Consider the following 25,638-nt stretch of genomic DNA (forward strand, 5'->3'; position numbering starts at 1 on the left):
CGCCAGTCGCACCAGCTGGGCTGGTGGCTCCCAGCGAGAGGAGCCAAGGAAGGGCAGTGGAGGCCGTGCGGTCAGAGGCCAAGGTGCCACCACCACCCACAGATAACCCCCCCCCCCATGCCCCATTTTGGGCCTGGAAAGGCCCCTGCACCAAACTTTGCTGGCACGATTGGTTTGCCACCACCACTCCTCCTCCTGCCATCTCCGGACAGCATCCAGCATGGCTGTTCACGCTGGTGCAAAGGCTGGTGCAACCCTCTCCTGCCACTTCTTCCAAGGTAGCATGACCGCTTCTCAGCCAGCACACCTCTTACTGTTTATCGCACTCTCCTCCGGTCCTTCTGGGGGCAGCTCACTTGCCTGCCGGCAGCATCTCCTTCTCCTGGCTGCGAGGGGTGAGGGGGCACACTGGAACCCAGAAAAGGGAAAAGAGCAGAGCTGCTGGCTAAGCAGAGGCTTCTCTGTCTCCCCGCCCGAGTGGCCCCAAACCTCCAGCGGTGAGGGAGAGAAGCCCCAGGCTGCTATTCCTCCTGCTGCCGGAGAAGCGACAGTGCGAGAACCACCGTTGCCAGAGGCGAGGGGGTGGACAGGTGGGCTGGGGCTTCCCCCCCACCGCCGGAGGCTTAGGGCCACGCCAGAAGCCTGTTTGGATGGGGAGACAGGGAAGCTCTCAGCTCCAGTGGCAAGAGCAGCCAGCGGTGTAGAGAGGATGGCAGCAGGCTATGGCAGCAGTTTGTTTGTGCCGGCGAAGAGGCAGTGGCGGCTCCTCATCCTCCTGCCAGCCTTGCGCTCCGGGCAGCATCCAGCCAGCCATGCCTGGCATCCCTCTGCAGCAGCCCACATGGATCCCAGGCAGCACAGCTTCGGTGTTGGTGACAAGGCAGGCAGGCGGGTGCAGGAGAGCGACTGGGGCAATGCTCGAGTGGATTTCCCGGGACACGCATGTGCACTGTCCAGCTAGTCGTGTTTACTGGTACGCATGCATGCATGTCAATCAGCTGGCCATCTGATCTTCCAGTTTCTGGCACTGCAGCAAACATGAAAGCCGATCGTCACACACACATTCGCACTAGTAACCAGAAGACTAGCAGGCTGATGCGCATGCGTGCGCCACTAACCCGGAAGAGGAATGGGCAACGCTGCGCATACCAGGTGAAATGGCTCTGTGTGCCACTTCTGGCATGCATGCCATAGGTTCACCATCACAGACTTAGGAGAACAAGATAACCAGAGGAAGCTATGCTGGCTGACAGGAACTTAAACTTGCTACTCTGCTCTCCATGTTGTGGAAGAACACAAAAATAATCCAGTCCAAACAAGGAGTGGGCGGAATAGAAGGAGGGAGCCCTCTGCACACCCACTTCACTTCCTGAAGGAAGAAAACAAATCTAATCACTTTTCTCTTTCTTACCTGATTTGGAGGGTCAATCCTCCTGAAAAAAAGCTCCTGAGCGGGATTTGATGGGTTCTTCTTTCCCTCAGGATCGCTGATCTCCACAGTGCAACACTTTAAATAGGAGGAAGGAAAAAAGAAGCAGAATTAATGTACGTCACACGACACAAAATTAATTCTTATATTCAGAACACAACCTCAAAGCCCCCAATATCCATCCGTGAGGTTGAGTGAGAAAACAAGGGAACCATGTCCTACAAGAATTGGTGAATTGCCACATATGATGAATGCCAGAGAAGTTTGGGAAGGAGGGGTGAAGTATTCAAACACTTTCTCTATTCCCTTCTGAGCTCCCTAAAGTCTCTCACCTGCAACTGGACCTGCTCCTTCTGCTCCTCCGCCTGGCTCAGGAGGAGGCCTTCTGCCAGGGCCACCGCCTGGGAGCTGGTCTCTGCTCCACACTCCCGCACCCAGCCCTCCATCTCTGGGGGCAGGAGAGCCAGGAGCTGCTCCAGAACCATCAGGTCCAGCATCTGGGCTTTGGTGTGCTTTTCTGGTCTCATCCATCGCCTGCAAAAGCCATGGAGTCGGCTGCAAAGTCCTCGGAGACCCTCAGCCTCCCGGTATTGGATGGAGGTCCAGGACTGAACTTCGGAAGGGAGGATGGTTTCCTCCTCCAGGATCTTCTGTCCGGTTCTTGTCCAGAGCTTCCCCCCCTTCCCAGGCTGAGCATCTGAAGGGCCTTTTCCGCTTCCCTCCTTCCCAAAAGGTTTTGTCTCCATCCTTTCTGTCCTGCAGAGCAACTCCAAATGGCTCCAAGGACTCTGGTGGGTCTCCAGATGCCTTTTCCTTCACGGGACCATTTCTGGTGCTGCAGGACTGATCCCTGCAAGGGATTCCTCTCTTTTTCTTCTTCCCCCAAGAGGAAAGTTTGCCTTGCAAAGACCACAAATGGCTTCCAGTTTCTGTATCTGAGATGGGAAGAAAAAGAAACGCCAAGAATTAGAAAGTGGAATTCAGCCACTGAGCGACCTTCCCCCAACCTCCCCAGAGCCCCAAGCGGCTCATCCCAGCGCAGGTCCCAGGTCCCCCCGAGCAGGGCCGTGAAGGAGGCAGCTGGAGAGGCCGCCCAGCTTCTCTGATCCCACTCGGGCTCTTCCCCGGATCCCCGCCGCCTTCCCGGCATCCCCGCTTCCCCCTGCAGGGAGAGGGCGGCAGGGGACCATTGACCCGGGAAGAGCCCCCCCCTCACCCGAGGCACGTTTGGATGTCCCCCCGCTAGACTCTCCCGCAGCCTCTCCGCCTCTTCCGGGGCTCCAGGGGTTAAGGCGAGCGAGTGCAAAATCCTAGAGAGGCAAGGCTCCAGTGGGCCAATGGGGAAGCGCCTGGAGTTCCCTTCCCTTGGCGGAGGGCGCCCCCTGGTGGATTTGGCGCGAAGTGCCAGAATGGTAGAAAGGGCGGGAAAGAGCAGCGCAACGGAGGGGGAAGGGCGAGAGCGGGGATGATGGGCTTGGGAGTAGGGAAAAGAAAGGCCGGTCACTATGCCTCCCTGTCTCCACAGGCGCTCTTTCTCCATCTTCCTCTACTTTCCTGTCCAGGAACCGTCGGAGACGGAGAAAAACCTCTCCGGAGCCTCCCTGAAGAACAGCCGCCCTAAAAGCTCCGCGGAGATCGAAGGAGGCCTCAAAAGGGTCCAAATCCTGTCAGAAACGGGCGGGCGGTCAGAAGACGAGGACCGGGGGGCTCTCTGGGGGACTCCGGCCTGAAGGGGAGGAAGGTGGGAGACGGGCAGGGAGGCCTCCGTGAGGGAAAAGGATTGGAAAGGGACCGAGGAGGAAGGAATTCCTCCGCAATGGAGGAAAAGCTGGAAACCTCTGGAGAGGCCAGAAATTTTACCTCAGAACGAGGCTCCTTCTTTTCCCGCTTCTCTCCCTCCTCCTTCAGGTGACGTCACGAGGGGCTCTGCCCGGAGACCGATGACGCTCCAGCAGCGGGGATTCCCATTGGTCCAAAGTCCGAGGAAAAGGCTCCAATCCAGAAGCGCCGATTCCTCCTCTGGGGCTGGGAGCTCCTGGCAGGGACGCCCCCTCCCCTCCCCCCCTTCAGGTCACAGATCAAAGGTTTCTGCCGAAGGGAGGGAAAGGGGGAGGGGGAGACTTGGGGGTCACAGACCCCCCACCCCCCCTCCCTCAGTCCGAAGGGAAGCCGCGGAAAATCCTCAGCTGAACCAGGAAGAGGCGGAGAGAATCTGCAGTCCAGCCGGATCCTTCCCGCAGCTTCCCCGCAGAATCCCCCGCTCGGCTCCCTCGGGAAAGGCTTCGGGGGAGAAAAACGTGGCTTGCCTCCTTGGAACCCGCGTCTCCCTTGCTCAGAACGGCTTGGACGCAGCAGCTCCTTCCCATTCAGGGCTCTCTCCTCTCCCCCTCCCCAAACAGCCCCCCCCCAAGACCACCTGAAAGGGACGGTCACAAAAGGGACTCCGCCCCTTTCCTCCCCCTCCTTCGCTTTCGGGCACCTGGGCCAGCGCCCCCACCAGCAGCATCAGGGCTGAGGGCGCCCCCTGGTGGATTTGGCGCGAAGTGCCTGGATGGTAGAAAGGGCGGGAAAGAGGAGAGCGTCTGAGGCAGTGTTTCTCAACCTTGGTAGCTTGAAGATGGGTGGACTTCAACTCCCAGAATCCCCGAGCCAGCAGCGCTGGCTCGGGGATTCTGGGAATTGAAGTCCACCCATCTTCAAGCTTCCAAGGTTGAGAAACACTGGTCTGAGGGGAAGGTAGAGGGCTGGGATGATGGGCTTGGGAGTAGGAGGAAAGGCCTCTCTCAATGGCTCCCTGCCAGACAGAGGCCTCCGCGTCTCCAGAGGCGTCTCTCAATCTTCCTCTCCTTTCCTCTCTAGGAGCCGTCTGTTTGGTATTCGGTGCATAGATACAGCTGCCAATAAGGTCTTTTTCTGTCTTACTCTTATTTCAGTTAATAAAATTCTACCTTCCTCATCTGCGTAAATTTGTCTCGGTTGTAGCCAATCTTTAATATATACTACTACTACTCTCTTTTTTTGTGATGCAAGAGCTGAATACAATTTTCCTAGCTTGGGGGTTTCTAGTAAATGTCCTTGTTGTTTTTTAATATGGACTTCTTGCAAACATGCAATGTCCCTGTTATATTTTTGGAGATTGGATAGGACTTGCCTTCTTTTAATTGGAGAGTTTAGGCCATTTAGGTTAATCGAGATTAATTCAATTTCTTGTTCCATTTTACCTTTTATTGGTGGCCCTAGTTCCTTTCCTTATTCTCGTTTCTCTTTGTGTCCTTGGTCTCGCCCCTGTTCTTTCCTGATGTTCTCTTTCAGCCCTCTCCTGTACTTCATTTCCATCCTTTTCGTCTGAATCTTATCTTCTATCTCCTCCCCACTTTCTTTCTCCTCATCTGTTGCTATGCATTGGTCATAGAATTCCTGGGCCTTCTCTGATGTATCTAACCTGATCTTTTTGTCTTGCCAGGTTACTAACAAGCCCTCTGGAATGAGCCACCGGAACATTATTTTATATTTTACCAATTGAGAAGAGAGGAAGTAATAGTTCCGCCTTTGTTCCCTTATTCTTCTAGGTATTTGTTTAAGAGTCAGTATCTCTTTCCCTTGATATGTCAGCAGTGTGTCCCGTGTTCTCCTATAAATTTCATCTCTAATTGTTTTTCTCGTGAATCGTACATGTACCTCATGTGGCAATCTATGTCGCCAAGCATAGTTCATGTGAACTCTGTACAAGTCATCGATACCGTTTTGCAATTCAGTCCTATTCATCTTCAAATTCTCTGCAAACAACTCTATTATAAGATTCAGATCTTCTTTATTTTCCATTATATTTTGGAACCTTAGGTAAAACGCATATTTGTCCATTTCAAGATACGTTATTGCCTCTTCGAGTTTTTGGTAGGTTGCCATCAATTTCTTTTCTGTCGTCTCTAGTTTTTTTCCCATCTGTTCTGTTCTTACTTCCACTGTTTTTATTCTCTGCTCGTTCTTGGCAATTGTCTCTTGTATTTCTCCCATTCGATCATCTAGCTTTCGTATATCCTCTCTTACTTCTCCCATATCGTTCTTTAATTCTTCATGGTTCTTTCCAATCGATTCTTGGATTTTCAAGAGCACCTCCTGAATCATATTTAGTGTTGTCTGCATACTTTGTACATTCATTGCAGGTCTTGCCTTCTCACCTCCCAACATATCTCCTATCAATTTCTGACCTGCTGGAGAAGCCAGTTGCATGATTGCAGTTTTTGTAATTGTCGCTGTGCTTGTCATGTCCAATTTCCCAAAAAACTTCTTCCACAATACCATAAACTATATAGTTCCTTTCCCCTCTAGAAACTGTCTTTCTAATAACAATTCCTTCTCTTATATCTGCTTATCCTATAGTTATAATTATTAAATATTTCTTTCTTTTGTAACCTTACTCACCTATTTTACAATTAAATAAGATAATCAAATAATAATCAGATAATATAATTAATTTTACTCAACTATACCTTTAACAAATTCACTCTAAATTTATTTAACAATACCTAAATAAATAAACTAAAAAAATAAACTAATTAAAACTAACATATAATACTTCAAAAAGGAAAAAAGAGTATTTCATCAAAATAAATACAATTATTTAAAATTCTTTAAAACTACTTTTATCAGTCAAGTTTAGTATAATCAGTAAATTTAATCAATTAATAAATTCATTTATCTTCTGTGTGGATCATCTTATGGGAATTAAGATAACTTCTTTGAGCAAAGGTCTTTCCAGATTCCGTGCATTTAAATGGTTTCTCCCCTGTGTGGATCCTTTTATGGGAAGTAAGTCCACTGCTATGACTAAACATCTTTCCACACTCCATGCATTTATATGGTTTCTCCCCTGTGTGGATCCTTTTATGGATAGTAAGTGTACTGCTATGAGGAAAGGTCTTTCCACATTCCATGCATTTAAATGGCTTCTCCCCTGTGTGGATCCTTTTATGGGAAGTAAGTGAACTGCTATGAGCAAAGGTCTTTCCACATTCCGTGCATTTAAATGGCTTCTCCCCTGTGTGGATTCTTTTATGGGAAATAAGATGACCTCTATGAGCAAAGGTCTTTCCACATTCCGTGCATTTATATGGCTTCTCCCCTGTGTGGATTCTGTTATGGGAAATAAGATTACTTCTTTGAGCAAAAGTCTTTCCGCATTCCGTACATTTAAATGGATTCTCTCCTGTGTGGAGCTTTTTATGTCTTCTAAGGCCACTACTATAAGCAAAGGTCTTTCCACACTCCATGCATTTATATGGCTTCTCCTCTATGTGGATCATTTTATGGGAAGTTAGTGTACTGCTACGAACAAAGGTCTTTCCATATTCCATGCATTTATATGGTTTCTCCCCTTTGTGGATCATCATATGGATAGTAAGTTGCCTGCTTGTTCTAAAACATTTTCTACATTCCAAACATTTATAAGGCTTCTCTTTTGTGTCAATCACTTTTTGAGAAGTAAGGAAGTTATTTCCAAGAGAAAGAATGAATATCCCATTGTAATTTTGTCCGTTGTATCTTATTATAGCATCTTCTCCTTTGTTTTGGGTTAAATAGTGTTCATTTACTTGTACTTTAGCTTTGATTAGCTTCACACTTTTCCCAACATATTTTTTCCTTATTCTCTCTTGTTGGGCAAGAAAGTCTTGCATCGGACCATCAGTGGAAGATGATTCCAATTCTTTGGAATCCAATTCCTGATTCCAATTCTTTGACTGGTTTCTCTCATGTCTTTCTAATTCTATTCGAATTCCAAACTTCTCAGTTCCATCTTTAGCATTGATCACTTGGAACAGTTCACAGGAATCTTGATTCTCCTGCCCATTATTACCTTCAAAGCAAAAGGGAAATGAAAATGATAACAAGGTTAGAGAAAAAGATCAAAGTGTAGAAAGTTAAGTGAATTTTTTTCTGAATTTCTCCGAAATTCCATTAGGTTGTATGTTTGCCTGCCTACAGGTATGTGATATGGACATGATGATTTCTATATTCATGAGTCATGAAAGCTTTGAAGATGTCTAGAAAACATCTCTTTCTTTACAATTATCTATATATATGCATAACAACGGCAGCTACTGACTGGATCTCCAAACTCGACATTAAACTATTTCTGCTTTCCTTGTAGGTTTTCTTACTGTTTTTTTATTGTTTTAATTGTTTTTAACCTGTAAAAATGAAGTGTTTTAATACTGTGTGTGACCAACCATACGCTAAATAAATAAATATATATGCAAATCTCACTCAGTCCGTTTTGAATTAAGGAATAGAATGGAATAACAAAGTTGGAAGGGACCTTGGAGGTCTTCTAGTCCAACCCCCTGTTTAGGCAGGAAACCCTACACCACTTCAGACAAATGGCTATCCAACATCTTCTTAAAAACTTCCAGTGTTGGAGCATTCACAATGTCTAGAGGCAGGTTGTTCCACTGATTAATTGTTCTAACTGTCAGGAAATTTCTCCTTAGTTGTAAGTTGCTTCTGTCCTTGATTAGTTTCCACCCACTGCTTCTTGTCCTACCCTCAGGTGCTTTGGGGAATAGCTTGACTCCCTCTTCTTTGTGGCAGCCCCTGAGATATTGGAACACTGCTATCATGTCACCCCTAGTCCTTCTCTTCACTAAACTAGTCATACCCAATTGCTGCAACCCTTCATCGTATGTTTTAGCCTCCAGTCCCCTAATCATTTTTGTTACTCTTCTCTGCACTCTTTCTACAGTCTAAACATCTTTTTTACATTGTGGCGACCAAAACGGAATGCAATATTCCAAGTGTGGCCTTTCCAAGGCATTATAAAGTGGTATTAACACTTCATGTGATCTCGATTCTATCCCTCTATTTGCAGCCTAGAACTGTGTTTTTGTTTTTTTGGCAGCTGCTGTACATTGCTGGATCATATTTAAATGGTTGTCCACTAGGACACCAAGATCCCTCTCAGTTACTACTATTGAGCAAGGTACCACATATACTGTACCTGTGCATTTTGTTTTTCTTGCCTAAATGTAGAATCTAGCTGCCTTGAGTCTTCAGAGAAAGGCGGCATACAAGTTGAACAAATAAATAAATAAAATAAATCTGGCTTTTTTCACTGTTGAATTTCATGATAATCAGGGGAAACATCCAAGGAGAAGGTAGGAGAAAACATAAGATTTATTGGGGTAGGTTAATTTCAGCAGAGACCTGTGAGAACTGAAACAATTTTGAAACGAGCTCCTTCTTCCCTGGTGTACCTTGGAGTAGCTGCTCCACGGTGTCCGTCTGGCGGGTGGGACCCCCACTTGGCCTGTTCTTTGATCCCAGTGATGAAACTTTGGAGCGAAACCCCTTGCTGAAGCCTCCCATTGGCTTGTAAATGCTCTTCATGCTGAGACTGGAACGGTTGGGAGGCATCAAGAATAGCTATTTCACTGCCCCAAAGTCTCATCGGCTTGCAAGGGCTCTCTGGCCAGATCTCATACAAGTATCAGTTTGCAGAGAATGTAGGCCTAAAGTACTTTAGTGTGAGATCACACGAGATCAGTAATGCAAGATCTCAGGTTACTAATCTCATGTGATCTTGCACTGCAGTACTTTAGGCCTGTGTTCGCTTAAGAATTGAGGACTGCACGAGATCCAGGGCAAAAGTCTTTGAAAACGAAGAGGCCTTCCCTTTGTTTGCAAAGCATTTTGCCCTGGATCTCGTGCAGGCCTTGGTTAGCAGAGAACAGAGGCCTAAAGCACTGTAGTATGAGATCACGTGAGATCAATAGCGCTAGATTTCCCACTACTGATCTTGCGTATCTCTCACTATTTTAGGCCTCTTTTTTCTGCAAATGCGCTGAAGTAGGCAAGGGAACCAACGGCTTGCCACATCATTGCAGGCTGTATTTTTTGGACCATAAGACACACCTAGGTTTAGGGAAGGAAAACAAGAAAAAAATAGTTTTTGGCCTCCATGCGTCCCATTTTTGCCCTACCCGGCATCCAGAAGCACTCTGTAGGCCAAAAACGGGCTCATTTTGGCCTCCCAAACCTTCTGCGTGTCCTGTTTTCAGCCTCCCCAATGCCAGTGAAGGCAAAAACAGAAGCCACTGAGGCCTCTGGAGGCCAAAAGCAGGCCCATTTTTGGCCTGCAGAGTGCTTCTTGATGCTAGAGAGGGCAAAAATGGTGTTCATAGAGGCTTTGGGAGGCCAAAAACAGGCTCATATTCGCTCTATAAGACACACAGACATCCACCCACTTTTTTGGGGGGGGGGAGTGCATCTTATAGTCTGAAAAATACGCTAAGTCCCGGGAGGTGAATGACGGCCGTGGTGCTGCAACCCTCATAATTTCAGGACAGATTCTCAAGTACTTAGGGGAGGGCTAGTCGTAACTTGGAGCAGTCGCTAAGTGAACTGTCATAACTCGGGGATTACCTGTACTTTAGGATACTCTGAGTGACATTGCATGAGGCTTTTGTTCTTGATTGGGAGAATACTCTTCCATGGGCTGAGTGTGAAAGTTCTATTCTCACACAATTCTGGAGGTTTCAGAGGAGAAATGACAACACACTCCTCTCACATGACCTCCAGAGGACACATAAACGCACACCTCGTTCTTTTCAGCCCCCCCCCCAGATAAGTTCAAATAGAAATGGAAAAATACAGATAAGAAATGGCACAGAAAGCATCTAAGCAAAGAAACATTGACTCTTTCCTTCCATGGAGCACGAGAAGGCCAGATCCTTTCCTTCTCCCTCACAGGAGAAGGAAATAAATAAATAATTTATTAATAATAAATATTTTTTTAAATAAAAAAGCTAATTATAATCTGTCTTCTTGAACTCTCTGATTGGGGACTAGAGAACTCTTACCCAGAGAGGCCACGTTCCTATGGTTTTCAAGCATGACTTCCGAATGCAGCGCTTTCTGGTCAGGATCCAGCTGAGACCATTCCTCCTCAGAGAAAGACACAGCCACCTCCTCGAAGGACACGAGACTCTCCTGAACACGGAAAAAAGAACAGAACAGGAGGATTCGCAAGATCTGTTCATCTTCATGAATGATTTAGACAAGAGGATAGAAGGGGAACTCATCAAATTTGCAGACAAGGCCAAATTGACAGGAATAACAGCACTTCAGAAGATAAGCTCCAGATATAGAAGGAATGACAGATTGGCCCCCATCTAACAAAATGAAATCAACATTGAGAAATACGAGGTTCTACATCTAGAAAAGAAAAATCAAATGCACTGGCATAGAATAGGTGATACCTGGCCCAACAGTAGTAAGGGCAACAGCGATCTTGGAGTCCTAATGGACAACCACTTAGGGCTGGACTGGAGGCTAAAACATATAAAGAACGGTTGCTGGAATTGGGTATGTCTGGTTTCATGAAAAGAAGGACTAGATGGGGTGACATGATAGAAGTGGTGCAAGAAGCAGTGGATGGAAACGATTCAAGGAGAGAACCAACCTACAAGTAAAGAGAAATTTCCTGACAGCGAGAACAATTAATCAGTGGAATGGCTTGCCTCCAGAAATTGTGGGTGCTCCAACACTGGAGGTGTTTATGAAGACATTGGGCAGCCATTTATCTGAAATGTAATAGAGCTCTCAGTCTGAGCAGAGGGTTGGACTAGAAGACCTCCAATATCCCTATAAACTCTGTTATTCTGTTCCATTGTTCCCAAAGTCCCAAAACAAAGATACACACTAAGTTAAATGGCTGTGCATCACACAAGTCCCAATATTAGGTGAGAAAATGGGAAAATCTGAAAATTGCTTTCACTGAAGAAATATTTGGGGAAGTTTTATCAAGTTCATTGATTCTGCAGAACTTTCAGTGCCTTTCAGTAAAGTAATCCTACTTCTGGATCAACTGATCTATCGCTCTGTCTATCACTGATTGATCTAGTAGTCTGAGCCATTGGCTGAAAGGAAGAAAAGAAAGAAGAGAAAATTCCCTGGGAAAGTCATTTCTCAGCCTTTGCAAAGCGGGAATGTTTGATCTCCTAATCGAGGCTCAAATCAGAGGATTAAAAATTATTTTGTAGCCCAAAGTACCGTGATTACATGCTCAACAGGGCCACTCCCTTTGGATTTTAATAGTCGGCTTTATTTTTGAATACGATTTGTTTATTTTTGAATTACAGGTTATAAATAAGGCTTTTTAAAAATGGTAATGTGGCAATGTGAGTATTTATTTATTTTTCATTAGCCTTGCACAATTCCGAGTCAAAGAATTACCCCCCAAAAAGGGTCTGTAGCAGTTACTGTCACTGTAATACGTTTATTCCTATTTCTTGAAGCACTTTTTAAAAATTGCTTCTTGTAAACTCAAAGTTGGAGGAGTACGTAGCAGAAAGAGGAAGCTATGCTGGCTGACAGGAACTTGAACCTGCCATTCTGTTCTCCATGTTGTGGAAGAACACAAAAATAATCCAGCCCAAACAAGGGGGGAAAAGACTTCCGGCGGTGATGTCATCACGAACGGGTGAGGAAACGGAGGCTCCGTCTCTGAAACCCAAATTTCCTCATTAATTGCTCTTTAGGGGCATTCCCGAACTTGGAGGGATCGGGAAACGAAAGAGGAATTCGCGAAGCCCCCTGGTGTTGCGCTGTCATCAGGGAGGTCGAGCGATCAACCTCTTAAATTGGTGGAGAAGAAGTCGGCCTTATCGGCGGACAGGAGTGATGGTGCCTAGATCGAAGCAAAAAGTGGAAGCAAATCCGAGTGACTGTCAGATACATCACCTACAATAGAGACAGCAAACGGGACGCACGATCGAATCAGAGAAAGACAAGTGAGTTATAACAGCGGCGATACAAGAGGAGAAGGAAAAAAGGGGGAATAATTACAGCGCGGAAGAGAGAAACCCATAGAATGACTAAGCAAATATAAGAAAAGGAGAAATAGTGCTCAAAGCGGTCTGACTGCGGACCTTTACAGCTGATCAAAGGGAGCAGCCTGTGGACTTTGTGGATATAGAGACAAGCTGTTTGATCTTGGGAATTATAACTGATTCAAACCCCAAACATCGGAAACCGAATACAGAGACTGAAATTCCGGATTAAGTGGTGAATTTCACGGATACAGAAGATCTGTCGGGATTTCAAACTCTGGATTTACAAATAATTTTGGATAATAAGAACTCAAGTTTAAAAAAAAAGATTTTGTATGGATAAAGGGGGATGTTATAATATTAATAATATTTTTAGTAAGTAAAGGTCAATATCTAGAGGAGGGAGTAAGTAATCTGTTATGAATTAGGTTTTTTTTGTTATGAAGAAGTCACAGGGGGGGATGGGTGGGGTGGGGAGGGGGGGTTAGGGAGGGGGAGGGAGAGGGGAGAACAAAAAAGGGGGAAAAATTTGTATTTGAAAACTTTTTCAATAAAAAAAAAAAAGATCTGAAAATTGAATGCAGCGATCCAATGACTGGGAGAAGAAATTAAAAAACAAAGACTGAGACGACACAGATTGCGTTTTTCATGATTGTGAAAGAACAGACTGAGAGAGGTAAAGCAAGAAGACAATAAGGACTAAAGAAAATAAAAATTAAGTGAATTATTAATTTTGAACTGTTTAATTAGTTAATAAGTTTAATATTTGAAAGAAATATATAAGTTGACAATATTTTTATAGCTATAAATTGTATTGTGGAATTGTAGTTAGACAAGGAATTATTGTTAAAGCGAAAGACTGATTTTTATATAAAATAACAGATGAGTTGACTGTATCTCTGAGATAAGACTGATTGAAAAAGGGGGTAATTGAAAAGATTGCTAATTAGAAAATTAAGAAAATTAAATTAAAATCTTGATTGATAAGTAAATAGATTTATACTGTGAACAAGAATTAATTGCTTAATCGGGATAACTGGCAATATAATATAACTATATATAAGTTGTGTGGTGTATAAGTAGTATTTGGAGGGGAAAAGAGATATTAAGGAATAACTTAATAATTGATGTTAAGGTTGGAAAGCTTTACACGAATATTAAAAATGTCTACAACATCCACCATAACAAAGACAGGGAAAAAACCTACAACTAGTACGTTAGTAATGACTCCTTCCCTCTCACAACAAAAAACAATAGATAGCATGATGGGGAAAGAAAAAGAAAAAGAAAAACTGGAAATGGCACCTAATGTAATACAAGATATGTTTCAAAAGATCCACGAAACAATGCTTCAAACACAAGAAAAAATAGCTGAAAATCAGGAAGAAATGAGAATGTTCCATGCAGAGATCAGAAATGAATTAGGAGAAGTTAAGGAAGATATTAAGACCATGAAAGATAACATTGGGGGCATTCAAAATTCTATAGCAGAAAATGAACAGAGAATTAGGAAAACGGAAACAAAAATAGATCACGTGGATTTAAAAGTAGAAGCAATGGAACAAAAAACCCTACAACTAAACAAAGAAATGTCAGATTCCTTGGCCATGCTCGAAATGGAAAAGGCCTCATACTTCTTGCGTTTTCAAAATGTTCCAGAAAAAAAAAATGAGGACTTAGAAGGAAAAATGGTGGAGATTATTGCAGGAATGATACAAAAAGAGCCAGAAGAAATAAAAGGACAATTGGAAGAAACTTATCGTGTACAAACTTATCGTGGCATGTCGCGAAGAGGGGGTTGAGGGGTTTTTTATATAAAGTTTTAGCAAATGTCTTAAGGGGTTCCGGGGGGGGGGGAGGGTTGGATCAGAAGTAAGGCCGTGGGTATGGGGGATAACCCACTAAGGGGAGGGCCAGGTAAGGCTGTGGAGCACGGCATTGGGGGTGGGGGGCCCGGGGTCAAGAGGGGGGATAAAGTTCATCCAGATAAGGTTTTTACCATCAGTACTGTGGGTGGGAGGGGTAGATATGGCGGGAGCAGTGGGCCATATCGTGTTAGGGGAGCGCGCGCCCGCTGTCTTCGAGCGGTGGCGCGCTCCGGCCCCCAAAGCTCCACTCGTTTTCCAGGTGGCGCAGATCCTCAGGGCCCTGGCCTCCGTCTGATGTTATGCAATGCCCCCCTCATTTGTGATCTTGTTCAGGAGGGGGGAGCGGACCTGGCAGGTATTACGGAAACCTGGTTGGGCCAAGAAGGGGGGGTCCCTCTTGTTGAAATGTGCCCACCAGGTTTCCGCGCATTCCATCAGCCGAGGTTGCAGGGTAGGGGCGGGGGGGGTAGCGGTTATTATTAACAAAGGTCTGAGACCGAGGGAGGCCACTGTTCCTCAGACAGCTGGCTGTGAATCCCTCCTTGTGAAATGGGGCCACGGGGTTCAAATGGGTTTGCTGATCACATACCTGGCTCCCTGCCATGTGGCAGCAGCCCTGCCCGAGCTACTCAGTGTCATCGCCACGGTGGCGGTTGAGACCCCTAGGCTTATGGTCATGGGGGATTTCAACTTGCCGTCCGTTGGTGAGGCATCTGAGGTGGCTCGGGAGTTCATGGCTTCCATGACAGCCATGGACCTGACCCAATTAATTCATGGCCCTACCCACACGGGGGGAAACACGCTGGATCTGGTTTTTGTCTCTGGACAGTGGTTGAGTGATCTCGAGATAGGGGATATAGTCACCGAGCCCTTGTCATGGTCTGATCACTCTCTCCTTCGTCTCGACCTTCGAACAGCTACACCCCGCCGCAGGGAGGCGGAGCCGGTAAGATGGTTCCGCCCCAGGCGCCTGATGGAACCGGATAGGTTCCAGATGGAGCTTGGGCCATTCCCTGAGGCTCTGGCACACGCCTCGACTGGAGACCTAGTGGCCGCCTGGGATAGGGCGGCCGCTGGAGCTCTGGATCGGGTCGTGCCTTTGCGGCCTCTGACCCGGCGCCGATCTCATTTAGCTCCTTGGTTCACTGAGGAGCTGAGGGAGTTGAAGCGCCGTAAAAGACGCCTAGAGAGTAGTTGGAGGGCCAGTCTTTCTGAATCTGACCGGACACTGGTAAGAGCTCATATTAGGAATTACCTAGTGGCGATAAAAGCAGCGAAATGTAGCTATTTTGCTGCTCTTATTGCGTCATCAGATAATCGCCCGGCCGCCCTGTTTAGGGTGACCCGCTCCCTGCTCCACCAGGAAGCGCGGGAGGACCCCTTGGAGGGTAGAGCCGAGGATTTTGTTCAATATCTGTATGACAAAATCGCTCAGATTCGGGAAGATCTGGACTCCGACTGGATAGTCTCAGGGGGAGGGACTGGGGCAGGTCTTGAGAATGTTATCTGGGATGAGTTTGATCCTGTGACCCCTGAGGACGTGGACAGGATTCTGGGTAGACTGAACGCGACCACTTGTTTATTGGACCCGTGTCCCTCCTGGTTAGTGCTGGCTTCTCGGGAGGTGACACGAGGCTGGTTCCAGGGGATTATAAATGCTTCACTGGGTGAGGGTGTCTTTCCTGCCGCCTTGAAAGAGGCGGTGGTGAGGCCTCTCCTCAAGAAGCCTTCCCTGGACCCGGCAATGTTGGTAAATTATCGTCCGGTCTCCAACCTTCGTTTTGTGGCGAAGGTTGTTGAGAGTGTGGTTGCGCAACAGCTCCCCCAGCACCTGGATGAAACGACGTATCTGGATCCGTTCCAGTCGGGCTTCAGGCCCGGGTACAGCACGGAAACGGCATTGGTCGCGTTGGTTGATGATCTCTGGAGGGCTCGGGACAGGGGGTGCTCCTCTGTCCTGGTCCTGTTAGATCTCTCAGCGGCTTTTGATACCATCGACCATGGTATCATGCTGCACCGGTTGGAAGAGTTAGGGTTGGGAGGCACTGTTGCGGTGGTTCTCCTCCTTTCTCTCTGACCGGTCGCAGTCTGTGTTGACAGGGGGACAGAGGTCGACCCCGAGGCCCCTCATATGTGGGGTGCCGCAAGGGTCGGTCCTCTCACCTCTCCTGTTCAACATTTATGTGAAGCCGCTGGGCGAGATCATCCGTGGTTTCGGGGTGGAGTACCATCAGTACGCTGATGACACCCAGCTGTACATCTCCACCCCGGATCACCCCAACGATGCCCTTGAAGTGATGTCCCGGTGCCTGGAGGCCGTACGGATCTGGATGGGGAGGAACAGGCTCAGGCTCAACCCATCCAAGACCGAGTGGCTGTGGTTTCCAACGTCCCGATATAGCCAGTTGACGCCATCACTGACTATTGGGGGCGAATCATTGGCCCCCACGGAGAGGGCTCGCAACTTGGGCGTCCTCCTGGATTCACGGCTGTCTTTAGAAGAGCACTTGACAGCCGTGACCGGGAGGATTTTTTATCAGGTCCGCCTGATTCGCCAGTTGCATCCCTTTCTGGATCGGGACTCGTTACGCACGGTCACTCATGCCCTCGTCACCTCCCGCCTGGACTATTGTAATGCTCTCTACATGGGGCTCCCCTTGAGGAGCACCCGGAGGCTCCAACTGGCGCAGAGTGCGGCCGCGCGGGTGGTAATGGGAGCGACATGGCGCTCCCATGTAACACCTCTCCTGCGCGAGCTGCACTGGCTCCCGGTGGTCTTCCGGGTGCGCTTCAAGGTTTTGGTTACCACCTTTAAAGCGCTCCATGGCTTAGGGCCTGGTTATTTACGGGACCGCCTTCTACCACCAATAGCCTCCCACCGGCCAGTACGCTCTCATAGAGAGGGACTCCTGGGAAAAACTGGGAAAAAAAACAAAAGAAAAAAGAAATACTTCCAAAAGAATTCTTTACAATGGCTGAAGAACTAAACTTGGCAGACGTATGGAGGGAAACACATGAAGAATACACCCAATACACCTTTTACTCCCATCCGCATAACTCCTGGTCAAGACTGGACATGGCATGGATGACCCCAAATATCAAAACAGAAGTAGAAAAAATTGAGATAGGCACAAACCAATGGGCAGACCACAATCCACTATTCATAAACTGGAAAGGGGAAAGAAGACGTAAGAGATGGACAATGAACCAAAGATTATGTAAAGAAAAAGAATTTAATTTGATGTTAGAAAAGGAAGTAAAAATATTCTTTCAGATAAATAAAATAGAGGAAACCTCTTTACAAAACACATGGGATACTTTAAAAGCATATATAAGGGGCCTAGTAATAGCATATACGAGGAAAAAGAATAAAGAGAAGAAAAAACAATTAGATAAATTAGAGAAAGACCTAAAACAAATAGAACAAAAACTCCAGGAAAAGCCCCAGAACAAAACAATAAGAGAAGAATGGGAAATGATTAAGCATAAATTGAATTTGATAAACCAAATAGAACTAGCCCAAAAAATAAAAATGGCGAAACAAAACTATTTCGAGCACGCAAATAAAACGGGCAGATGGCTAGCCTATAAACTGAAAAAAGAACAGAAAAAAAGAATGATATACCAATTGAAAGATGATAAAGGAGAAATTCAACATAGTAAAGAGGCCAAAAAAGATATTATTAAGAAATTTTATGCGAATCTATATAATCAGGGGAAAATAGAGGAAGATAAAATAAAACAGTACATAGAGAAATCAGGAATGCCAAAAATCACAGAAGAACAAAGAATTACTCTCAATAGGCCAATAACCAAATTAGAACTAGATGAAGTACTGAAAAAGCAAAAAAACAATAAAACACCGGGTCCCAACGGGCTACCGGTAGAAATATATAAAACAATGCAAGAAGTATTGGGAGAGAATATGTTGCAATTATATAATGAAGCTATGGAGAAAGCCAAGATACCAAATTCATGGACAGAAGCCATAATAACAATCATTCCAAAAGAAGACACAGATCTCCAGTTAATACAAAACTATAGACCTATTTCATTATTGAATGCCGATTACAAAATATTTGCAGCAATCTTGGCAGAAAGAATTAAATTAGTATTAAATACATATATACACCCAGATCAAAATGGATTTCTGCCGGGACGCCAAATAAAGAACAACATGAGAATAATACTTAATGCTTTAGAATACTATGAATCACACCCAGAGAAGCAGGCAGTGTTGGTTTTTCTTGACGCCCAAAAGGCCTTCGATAACCAAAATTGGAAATTTATGATTGAACAACTACAAAATATGCAAATTGGGGAAAAAATTGGGAAAATTATAGCAGAAATCTATACCAAGCAATCAGCAAGGATAATTATGAATGATGACATAACAGACAAATTTAATATAACAAAAGGAGTCAGACAAGGCTGTCCACTTTCCCCCTTACTATATATTCTATCATTGGAAACCCTGTTGAAAAAAATTAGAGAAGATCAAGGAATTGAAGGTTTAAGGATTAATAGAGAAGAATACAAAGTTCAAGCCTTTGCTGATGACTTAGTGTTTTTGACAGAAAATCCTATGGAATCTATACCTAATTTGTTCCAAAAAATAGAAGAATTTGGAGAAGTGGCTGGACTAAAAATTAATAAAAGTAAATCAAAGCTAATTGTTAAAAACCTTACGGAAATCCAAACAAAAGATTTGATAGATAATATACAAATTCAAACAACAAAAAAAATAAAATATCTAGGAATCTGCTTATCTACAAGAACATCAGCAATTAAAGAAAACAATTATGATAAATTACTAGAACAAAGAAAGAAAGACTTAGAAAAATGGGAAAATTTACACATTTCATTCCTAGGAAGAATTTCGGCCATCAAAATGATTATATTACCTAAATTTTTATATTTGTTTCAGGTCACCCCAATTAAAATAGATAAACCGTTTTTTGAAAAGCTGAATAAAATAACATCTAAATTTATATGGCAAGGGAAAAGGCCACAAATAAAATTTAAATTGCTTCAGGATACAAAAGATAGAGGAGGAGCTGCACTCCCTGACTGGGAGGTATACTACCAAGCAGCAGTACTATCGTGGGTCAAAGATTGGATAGAATTAAAGGACTCTAGAACTTTAACAATTGAGGGACACGAACTTCAAACTGGCTGGCACTCCTTTATGTGGGATGAGAAATACAAAACACATTCATATTTTAAAACACATACAATAAGGAACTCACTATTACAAATTTGGCTTAAAATTAAAAAACAACATTATATGAAGATACCAAATTGGCTAGCACCGGCGGAATCAATTAGACACCCAAATTTAACAGATAAGACAAAAATAATTAGATATAAAGATATAATTGACTATCAAGGCAAACTAAAGACAAAACAACAATTGGAGACAGATTTACACAGAGGAATAGACTGGTGGACTTACACTCAAATACAATCCAAATATAGAGAGCATATAAAAACATATGAAATTTATAATCAAAAACAAGAAATAGATAAAATTATATTAGATTCAGAAAATAAATTAATTAGTAGAATTTATAAATTTCTCCTACGCTATAAATTGGAAGAAGAGACAGTCAAAGAAACGATGATTAAGTGGGCTCAAAATATCAAACACACAATACCTTTGGAAAAATGGGAAAAGTTCTGGGAGGTAAACCTAAAGTTAACGAAAGCAACGGCGTACAAGGAAAACCAACTGAAAATGTTTTATCGGTGGCATATGTCTCCAACCAGATTGGCAAAAATACAACCTAAAAATAGCCCAATTTGTTGGAAGTGCAAAAAGGCACATGAGACTTTCTATCATTTATGGCGGACGTGCCCGGCAGCAAAGAAATTTTGGTCTAACATCAAAACATGGTTGGAACAAATAACAAAAACACAGATTGAAAAAGAACCAGAAACATTTTTATTAGGAATATTTAACAAATCATACCCTAAGGATATCAAATATCTTACAATTCACATATTAACTGCTGCAAGAATAACCTACGCAAGAAATTGGAAACAAGAAAAAATACCAAGTGAAACAGAAGTAATAGGGAAAATTTTAGAATGCACTGAAATGGATAGGTTAACCAAAGAATTACAAGAAAAAGAAGAATCAGACTATTATAAAATATGGAATAATTGGTATAATTGGTTAAAAATTAGAAATATACAAAAAAATATAGGGGATATATTACCGATTGATACATATATATGTAATAAAAAATATTATTAGATTAAAGAGAGGTGAAGGAATATATTATAAGTAGAATTGTAGAACGTCACTCTGAAAAAATGCTTAAGAAATTATATTCTTTTTGTGTATATGTTGTATAAATGTTCGTTGTGTATATGTTACGTATGTCTTTTTTAATATTTATATTCAATAAAAACTATTTTAAAAAAACAAACAAACAAACAAGGGGGGAAAAGAGAAGGAGGGAGCCCTCTGCACACCCGCTTCACTTCCCGAAGGGAGAATAGAAATCTAATAACTTTTCCCTTTCTTACTTGATTTGGAGGTTCAACCGCTGTTTGATCTCCGTCATAAAAACCAGAAAGCTTCATTCTTTGTTTCTCTGTAAGGAATAAATAGTTTCAAAATGCATAATTAACAAAATAGGGGAAGGTATTCTATAGAAGAGAAGAGAGAGTGAAATTAAAACTGATGGGAAATTGGAGGATCTTCCATTACCTTCTGAGGTGTCCTGACTTTGATCCTCCCAAGGGATCCTCCTGAAAAACAGCTCCTGAGGGGAATTTGATGGGTTCTTCTTTCCCTCAGGATCTCTGATTTCTATATTGCAGCACTTTCAATAGAAGGAAGGAAAAAAGAAGCAGAATTAATGTACCTCACACGACACAAAGTGGATTCTTATATTCAGAACACAACCTCAATATCCATCCGTGAGGTTGAGTGAGAAAACAAGGGAACCATGTCCTACAAGAATTGGTGAATTGCCACATATGATGAATGCCAGAGAAGTTTGGGAAGGAGGGTGAAGTATTCAAACACTTTCTCTATTCCCTTCTGAGCCCCCTAAAGTCTCTCACCTGCAACTGGACCTGCTCCTTCTGCTCCTCCGCCTGGCTCAGGAGGAGGCCTTCGGCCAGGGCCACCGCCTGGGAGCTGGTCTCTGCTCCAGACTCCCGCACCCAGCTCTCCATCTCTGGGGGCAGAAGGAACAGAAGCTGCTCCAGAACCACCAGGTCCAACATCTGGGCTTTGGTGTTCTTCTCTGGTCTCAGCCATCGCCTGCAAAAACCATGGAGTCGGCTGCAAAGTCCTCGGGGACCCTCAGCCTCCAGGTATTGGATGGAGTTCCAGGTCTGAACTTGTGAAGGGAGGATGGTTTCCTCCTCCAGGATCTTCTGCCCGGTTCTTGTCCAGAGCTTCCCCCTCTTCCCAGGCTGAGCAGCTGAAGGGCCTTTTCCGGCTCCCTCCTTTCCAAAAGGTTGTGTCTCCATCCTTTCTCTGTCCTGCAGAGCAACTGCAAATGGCTCCAAGGACTCTGGTGGGTCTCCAGATGCCTGTTCCTTCACGGGACCATTTCTGCTGCTGCAGGACTCATCCCTGCAAGGGATTCCACTCTTTTTCTTCCCTCAAGAGAAAAATTTGCCTTGCAAAGACCACAAATGGCTTCCAGTTTCCAATTCCAACAATTCCCAAGAATTAGACTCTCCTGCAGCCTCTCCGCCTCCTCCAGGGCTCAAGGAGAGTGAGTGCAAAATCCTAGAGTGGCAAGGTTCCAGTGAGCCAATGGGGAAGCGCCTGGATTTCCCTTTCCTTGGCAGAGGCGCCCCCTGGTGGATTTGGCGCAAAGTGCCAGAATCATAGAAAGGGCGGGAAAGAGGAGCGCATCTGAGGGGGGAGTGGGTAGGGATCATGGCCTTGGGAGTAGGTGGAAGAACGGTCTGTCTCCATGGCTTCCTGTCAGACAAAGGCTTGGACCTCTGTGCTTCTTTTCCCCCTTTTATATTAACCCAAATGTATTGAAGGAAGTTTTCCTCTTTCTTCTGTTGCATTTCTAGAGCGGTTTGGTTATTTCTTATATATAATGGAACTCCACCTCCAAGTCTTTCAATCGGTCTACTTCTTATTTATTTATAGGATAAAACAGAAGAGAAAAAAGAAAAATTCTTTCTGGCAGCCCCTGAGATATTGGAAGGTGCCATCATGTCTCCCCCCATCTTTCTTTTCATCAGACTAGAAAATACCCAGTTCCAGCAACCATTTTTTAATACGTTTTAGCCTCCGTCTTTGTTGTTCTTCTCTGCACTCTTTCTGCAGTCCGAAGATCTTTCTAATTTATTTATTATACAAAACACAAAGAAAAATAGAAATGGGAAATTGAGGGAAGGAGAAAGAGAAAGAAAAGGGGAAAGAGAGTCTGAGGTAGAAGAGAAAAGGAAAAAAAAAAGACGTTAAATTCTTTTTAGCAATTTAAAATTCCAACCTGACAATTCAATCTAATGGACAAAAGCAAAGTCATTTTGTTTCTCTTTCCTTTGAACACTTTAAATGTGAAGATATTCAATTTAACGGCTGGAGAAGGAAAGTCTAGAATGGTCACGAAGACCCCCGTTGTGGCTGAGGGACGGAGGGAGGGAGGGCTCCCGCCTGAGGGGATCTGCGCTCTGATTGGTTGCTTGGGTGGAAAGGGGGCGTTTCCCCTTTTCCCGCCAGGCGCCGTTTGAGATTTACCTCAGGATCTTCCTGACTGTCTTCTCTGCTGTGAATCTTAAAATATATTTATATGGAAGTAAAAGTAAAAGTTTGTGTCCGTGTCTCCCTCTTCCTTTGGACAGCAGCTGCCTATTTCCTCCACATTAAACCTCTTCAGTTGCCGCTTCCAGTCGGGGGTTTTTATTTTATCCCCTGAGAGTGTCAGAAGAAAAATCAGGTCCAGTTCCAGGAAGGGAAGAAAATGGAGGCTGCTTAAGAAAGGAGGTTGATTGACGGGCGGAACCAACAACGGCCTGCAGTCAGAAGAGAAGAGAGCTGGAAGGGACCTTGGAGGCCATCTAGTCCAACCCCCTGCTCAGGCAGGAGATCCATCCTATACCATCTCTGACAAGGGGCTGTTCAGTCTCTTCTTAAATCCTTCCAGTGATGAAGCGCCCACGACTTCTGGTGGCAAGGAGTTCCACCGGTTAATTCTCCTCCCTGTCAGGCAGTTTCTCCTTAGTTCCAGGTTGCTTCTCTCGATGAGTTGCCTTCTGGGGCTTTGGGGGATAATTTGGGCCCCTTTCCCTTCTCTGGGGCAGCCCCCCAAACGCTGTTCCGGGACAGCCGGGAAAGGAGCCGGATGAGGGGGAGGATTCTGGTGCCGTTTCTGCAGCGCCTGGAGATCCAGAGGCTCCTTTGGTGGGTCTTTTGTCCTCTGAGGCGGTGAGGGCTGAAGCAGCGGCCGCCTTGGACCCCGATCCCGTCAGAGAAGCGCCCTGATTTCCCTCCCCGGATCCCCAGCCCTCCTTTCCCCTCCGGCCAGCCTTCCTCTCGGGGACGCCGCCTCCCGGGTCTCCGCCTCCTGCAGCCGCCGCCGCCATCCGGGCTTCCGAGGCACAAATAAGAGTTTCTTCTCCCCGCCAAGCCGAGTTTTGCCTGCGGCTGTTACCCGGCAGTCTCGGGGGTGAAAAGCCCGGAGATGGCGGCTTTTTTTCCTTGCAGCGGCTTTTGCGTTTCTCTTCTTGGCTTCTCGGTTTCTTTAGGGGTGCAGAGAAGGGAAGGGGCTTTTTTGGGGGGGGGACACCTGCGTTTTCTTCCTAATAAATAATTTTATTCTCTTGAGAATAAAAAGGAGGCTTTTGGATCAGAGCCGCTTCCTCTTCCGCAGCCGAAATAGGCAGATTTTCTGGGGAAAAGCGCCAGATCTGCCCTTTTATACGGGGGGGGGGGAATGGAATTTCTTCCAAAATGTTATTTTATATCTTTTTTTTCTGCAGAAGAAAGTATAGATTCGGCTTGAGATGGTGGCAAGATTACAGATTAACAGGAGCTGGAAGGGACCTTGGAGGTCATCTAGTCCAACCCCCCATCAAAGTTCTCCGCGGAAAGGAGCGGGAAGCGGAGGAGAAACGGGATCTTCATTCGCGGCTGCTTTGCAAGGAAAAGGGGGACCCTGACCCTCAGAAAGAAAGAAAGAAAGAAAGAAAGAAAGAAAGAAAGAAAGAAAGAAAGAAAGAAAGAAAGAAAGAAAGAAAGAAAGAAAGAAAGAAAGAAAGAGGGGGTTTCCTAGACATTTGGGGTCGAGGAGAGAAACCTGAAGGAGCCGGTTCGTCCAGACGTTCCGAGCAAGGGAAACGCGTGTTTCAAGGAGGGAAATCGCCTTTCCCTGGTTTAGCTGAGGGTCTTTCGTGTGTCCCTTCGGATTGGGGGGTGTCTGTGTGTGACCCCCAACTTGTCCTTGCTGGCTGGGGCTGCCCCTCCCTCTTTATCATCCAGCGCAGTCACTGTTCCTATGGCAGAATCTCAACCCTTAATGAATGGGGGGGGGAGTGTGTGTTTGTGTGTTCCGGCCAGAGGAGGAATGAGGGGGGGGGGGTTGTTTAGGGGGGGTTGCAAAAACGATTTTGCCAAAAAACCTCTTTTTTCTTTTACTTTTGGCATTTTTGGATTCAGGTCTGAAAATGCCTCATTTTCCCTCTTTCACTTTCACTTTCGGTGCAGGAACCTTTGAGGCTCAGGCTCCAATTTGGGGTCCCGAAGGTCCCATTCCCACCTAGCCAGGGGGGGAAGAGGGGGGTCCAGCTTCCTCTTATCCCACACCGACTGCCTTCTCATGACCCCCACCCAACTCTGCCACGGGGGGGGGGAGAGTGTCTCTCTTCGTCCTGCGGGGGGGAAATGCAGCGAGCGAGGGGTCGGAGACCACGCGGAGATGAAGGCCCGCTTCTCTTGCCCTCTACGCCTTTTCCCACAAGTGGGGTCCCAGCCCCTTTCTTCCCCCTAGGAGCACTGACAGCTCATCAGAGCCCCTCTTCTTCCCCAAAATAGCCTCCTCCTAATCGGGGGTCTCCTTCCCCCCTTCGCTTTCGGGGATCCGGGCCAGCGCCTCCACCAGCAGCAGAGCCCATGGAAGCTGCCCCACAAGCGCCCCCAAAGAGAGAGGAGAAAGACACGGAGGCCCCCAGCCCCAGAGGCGGAATGTGTGTGGGGGGGGTCTGGATTGGGGGGAGGAGTTTTCCTCGAACTTCGGAATTGGGAGGTCCCAGAAAAGCTGGCGGACCAATGTGAAATCTCCCTTCTGCCGCGTCATCGGTCTCCGGGCAGAGTCTTCCTTGACTTCACTCGCTGAAGGAGATAGTTGAGCGCAGAGAGAGAAGCGGAGAAAGTGGGAGGGGGGTCCCTTCAATCTTGGGGAGCCGCAGCTCAAGGGGGGGTGTTCATGGCAACCGTGGAGGGGAGTAGGAACTTCCTTTTGCCTCCCTGCCTGGAGGGGGGGGCTCTGCTGTGGATGAATAAAGGGGAGGCGCAGCCCCACCGCCACCG

At 45.6% G+C, this 25,638-nt stretch overlaps 2 protein-coding genes and 1 pseudogene across 2 annotated transcripts in view; 1 reads left to right on the forward strand and 2 right to left on the reverse strand.

Moving 5' to 3' along the window:
* The window catches only part of LOC139311674 (zinc finger protein 721-like), a 57,085-nt pseudogene extending 35,471 nt beyond the window's left edge, over positions 1 to 21,614 (reverse strand).
* Positions 1 to 25,638, forward strand: part of LOC139311676 (uncharacterized) — a 396,884-nt gene that overhangs the window by 284,059 nt on the left and 87,187 nt on the right.
* On the reverse strand, positions 995 to 2,360 carry LOC139313427 (zinc finger protein with KRAB and SCAN domains 3-like). The gene is made up of 3 exons (XM_070939040.1): positions 1,762 to 2,360; positions 1,412 to 1,507; positions 995 to 1,027 (listed from the first exon to the last, which is right to left on the reverse strand). The coding sequence occupies exons 1-3, from the start codon at positions 2,173 to 2,175 to the stop codon at positions 995 to 997; spliced, it is 543 nt and encodes a 180-aa protein (XP_070795141.1). The 5' UTR covers positions 2,176 to 2,360.

This window comes from Pituophis catenifer, unplaced genomic scaffold, assembly GCF_029215685.1.
Source record: "Pituophis catenifer annectens isolate HBS135680 unplaced genomic scaffold, rPitCat1.0.hap2 SCAF_2, whole genome shotgun sequence".
Classification (NCBI taxonomy): domain Eukaryota; kingdom Metazoa; phylum Chordata; class Lepidosauria; order Squamata; family Colubridae; genus Pituophis; species Pituophis catenifer.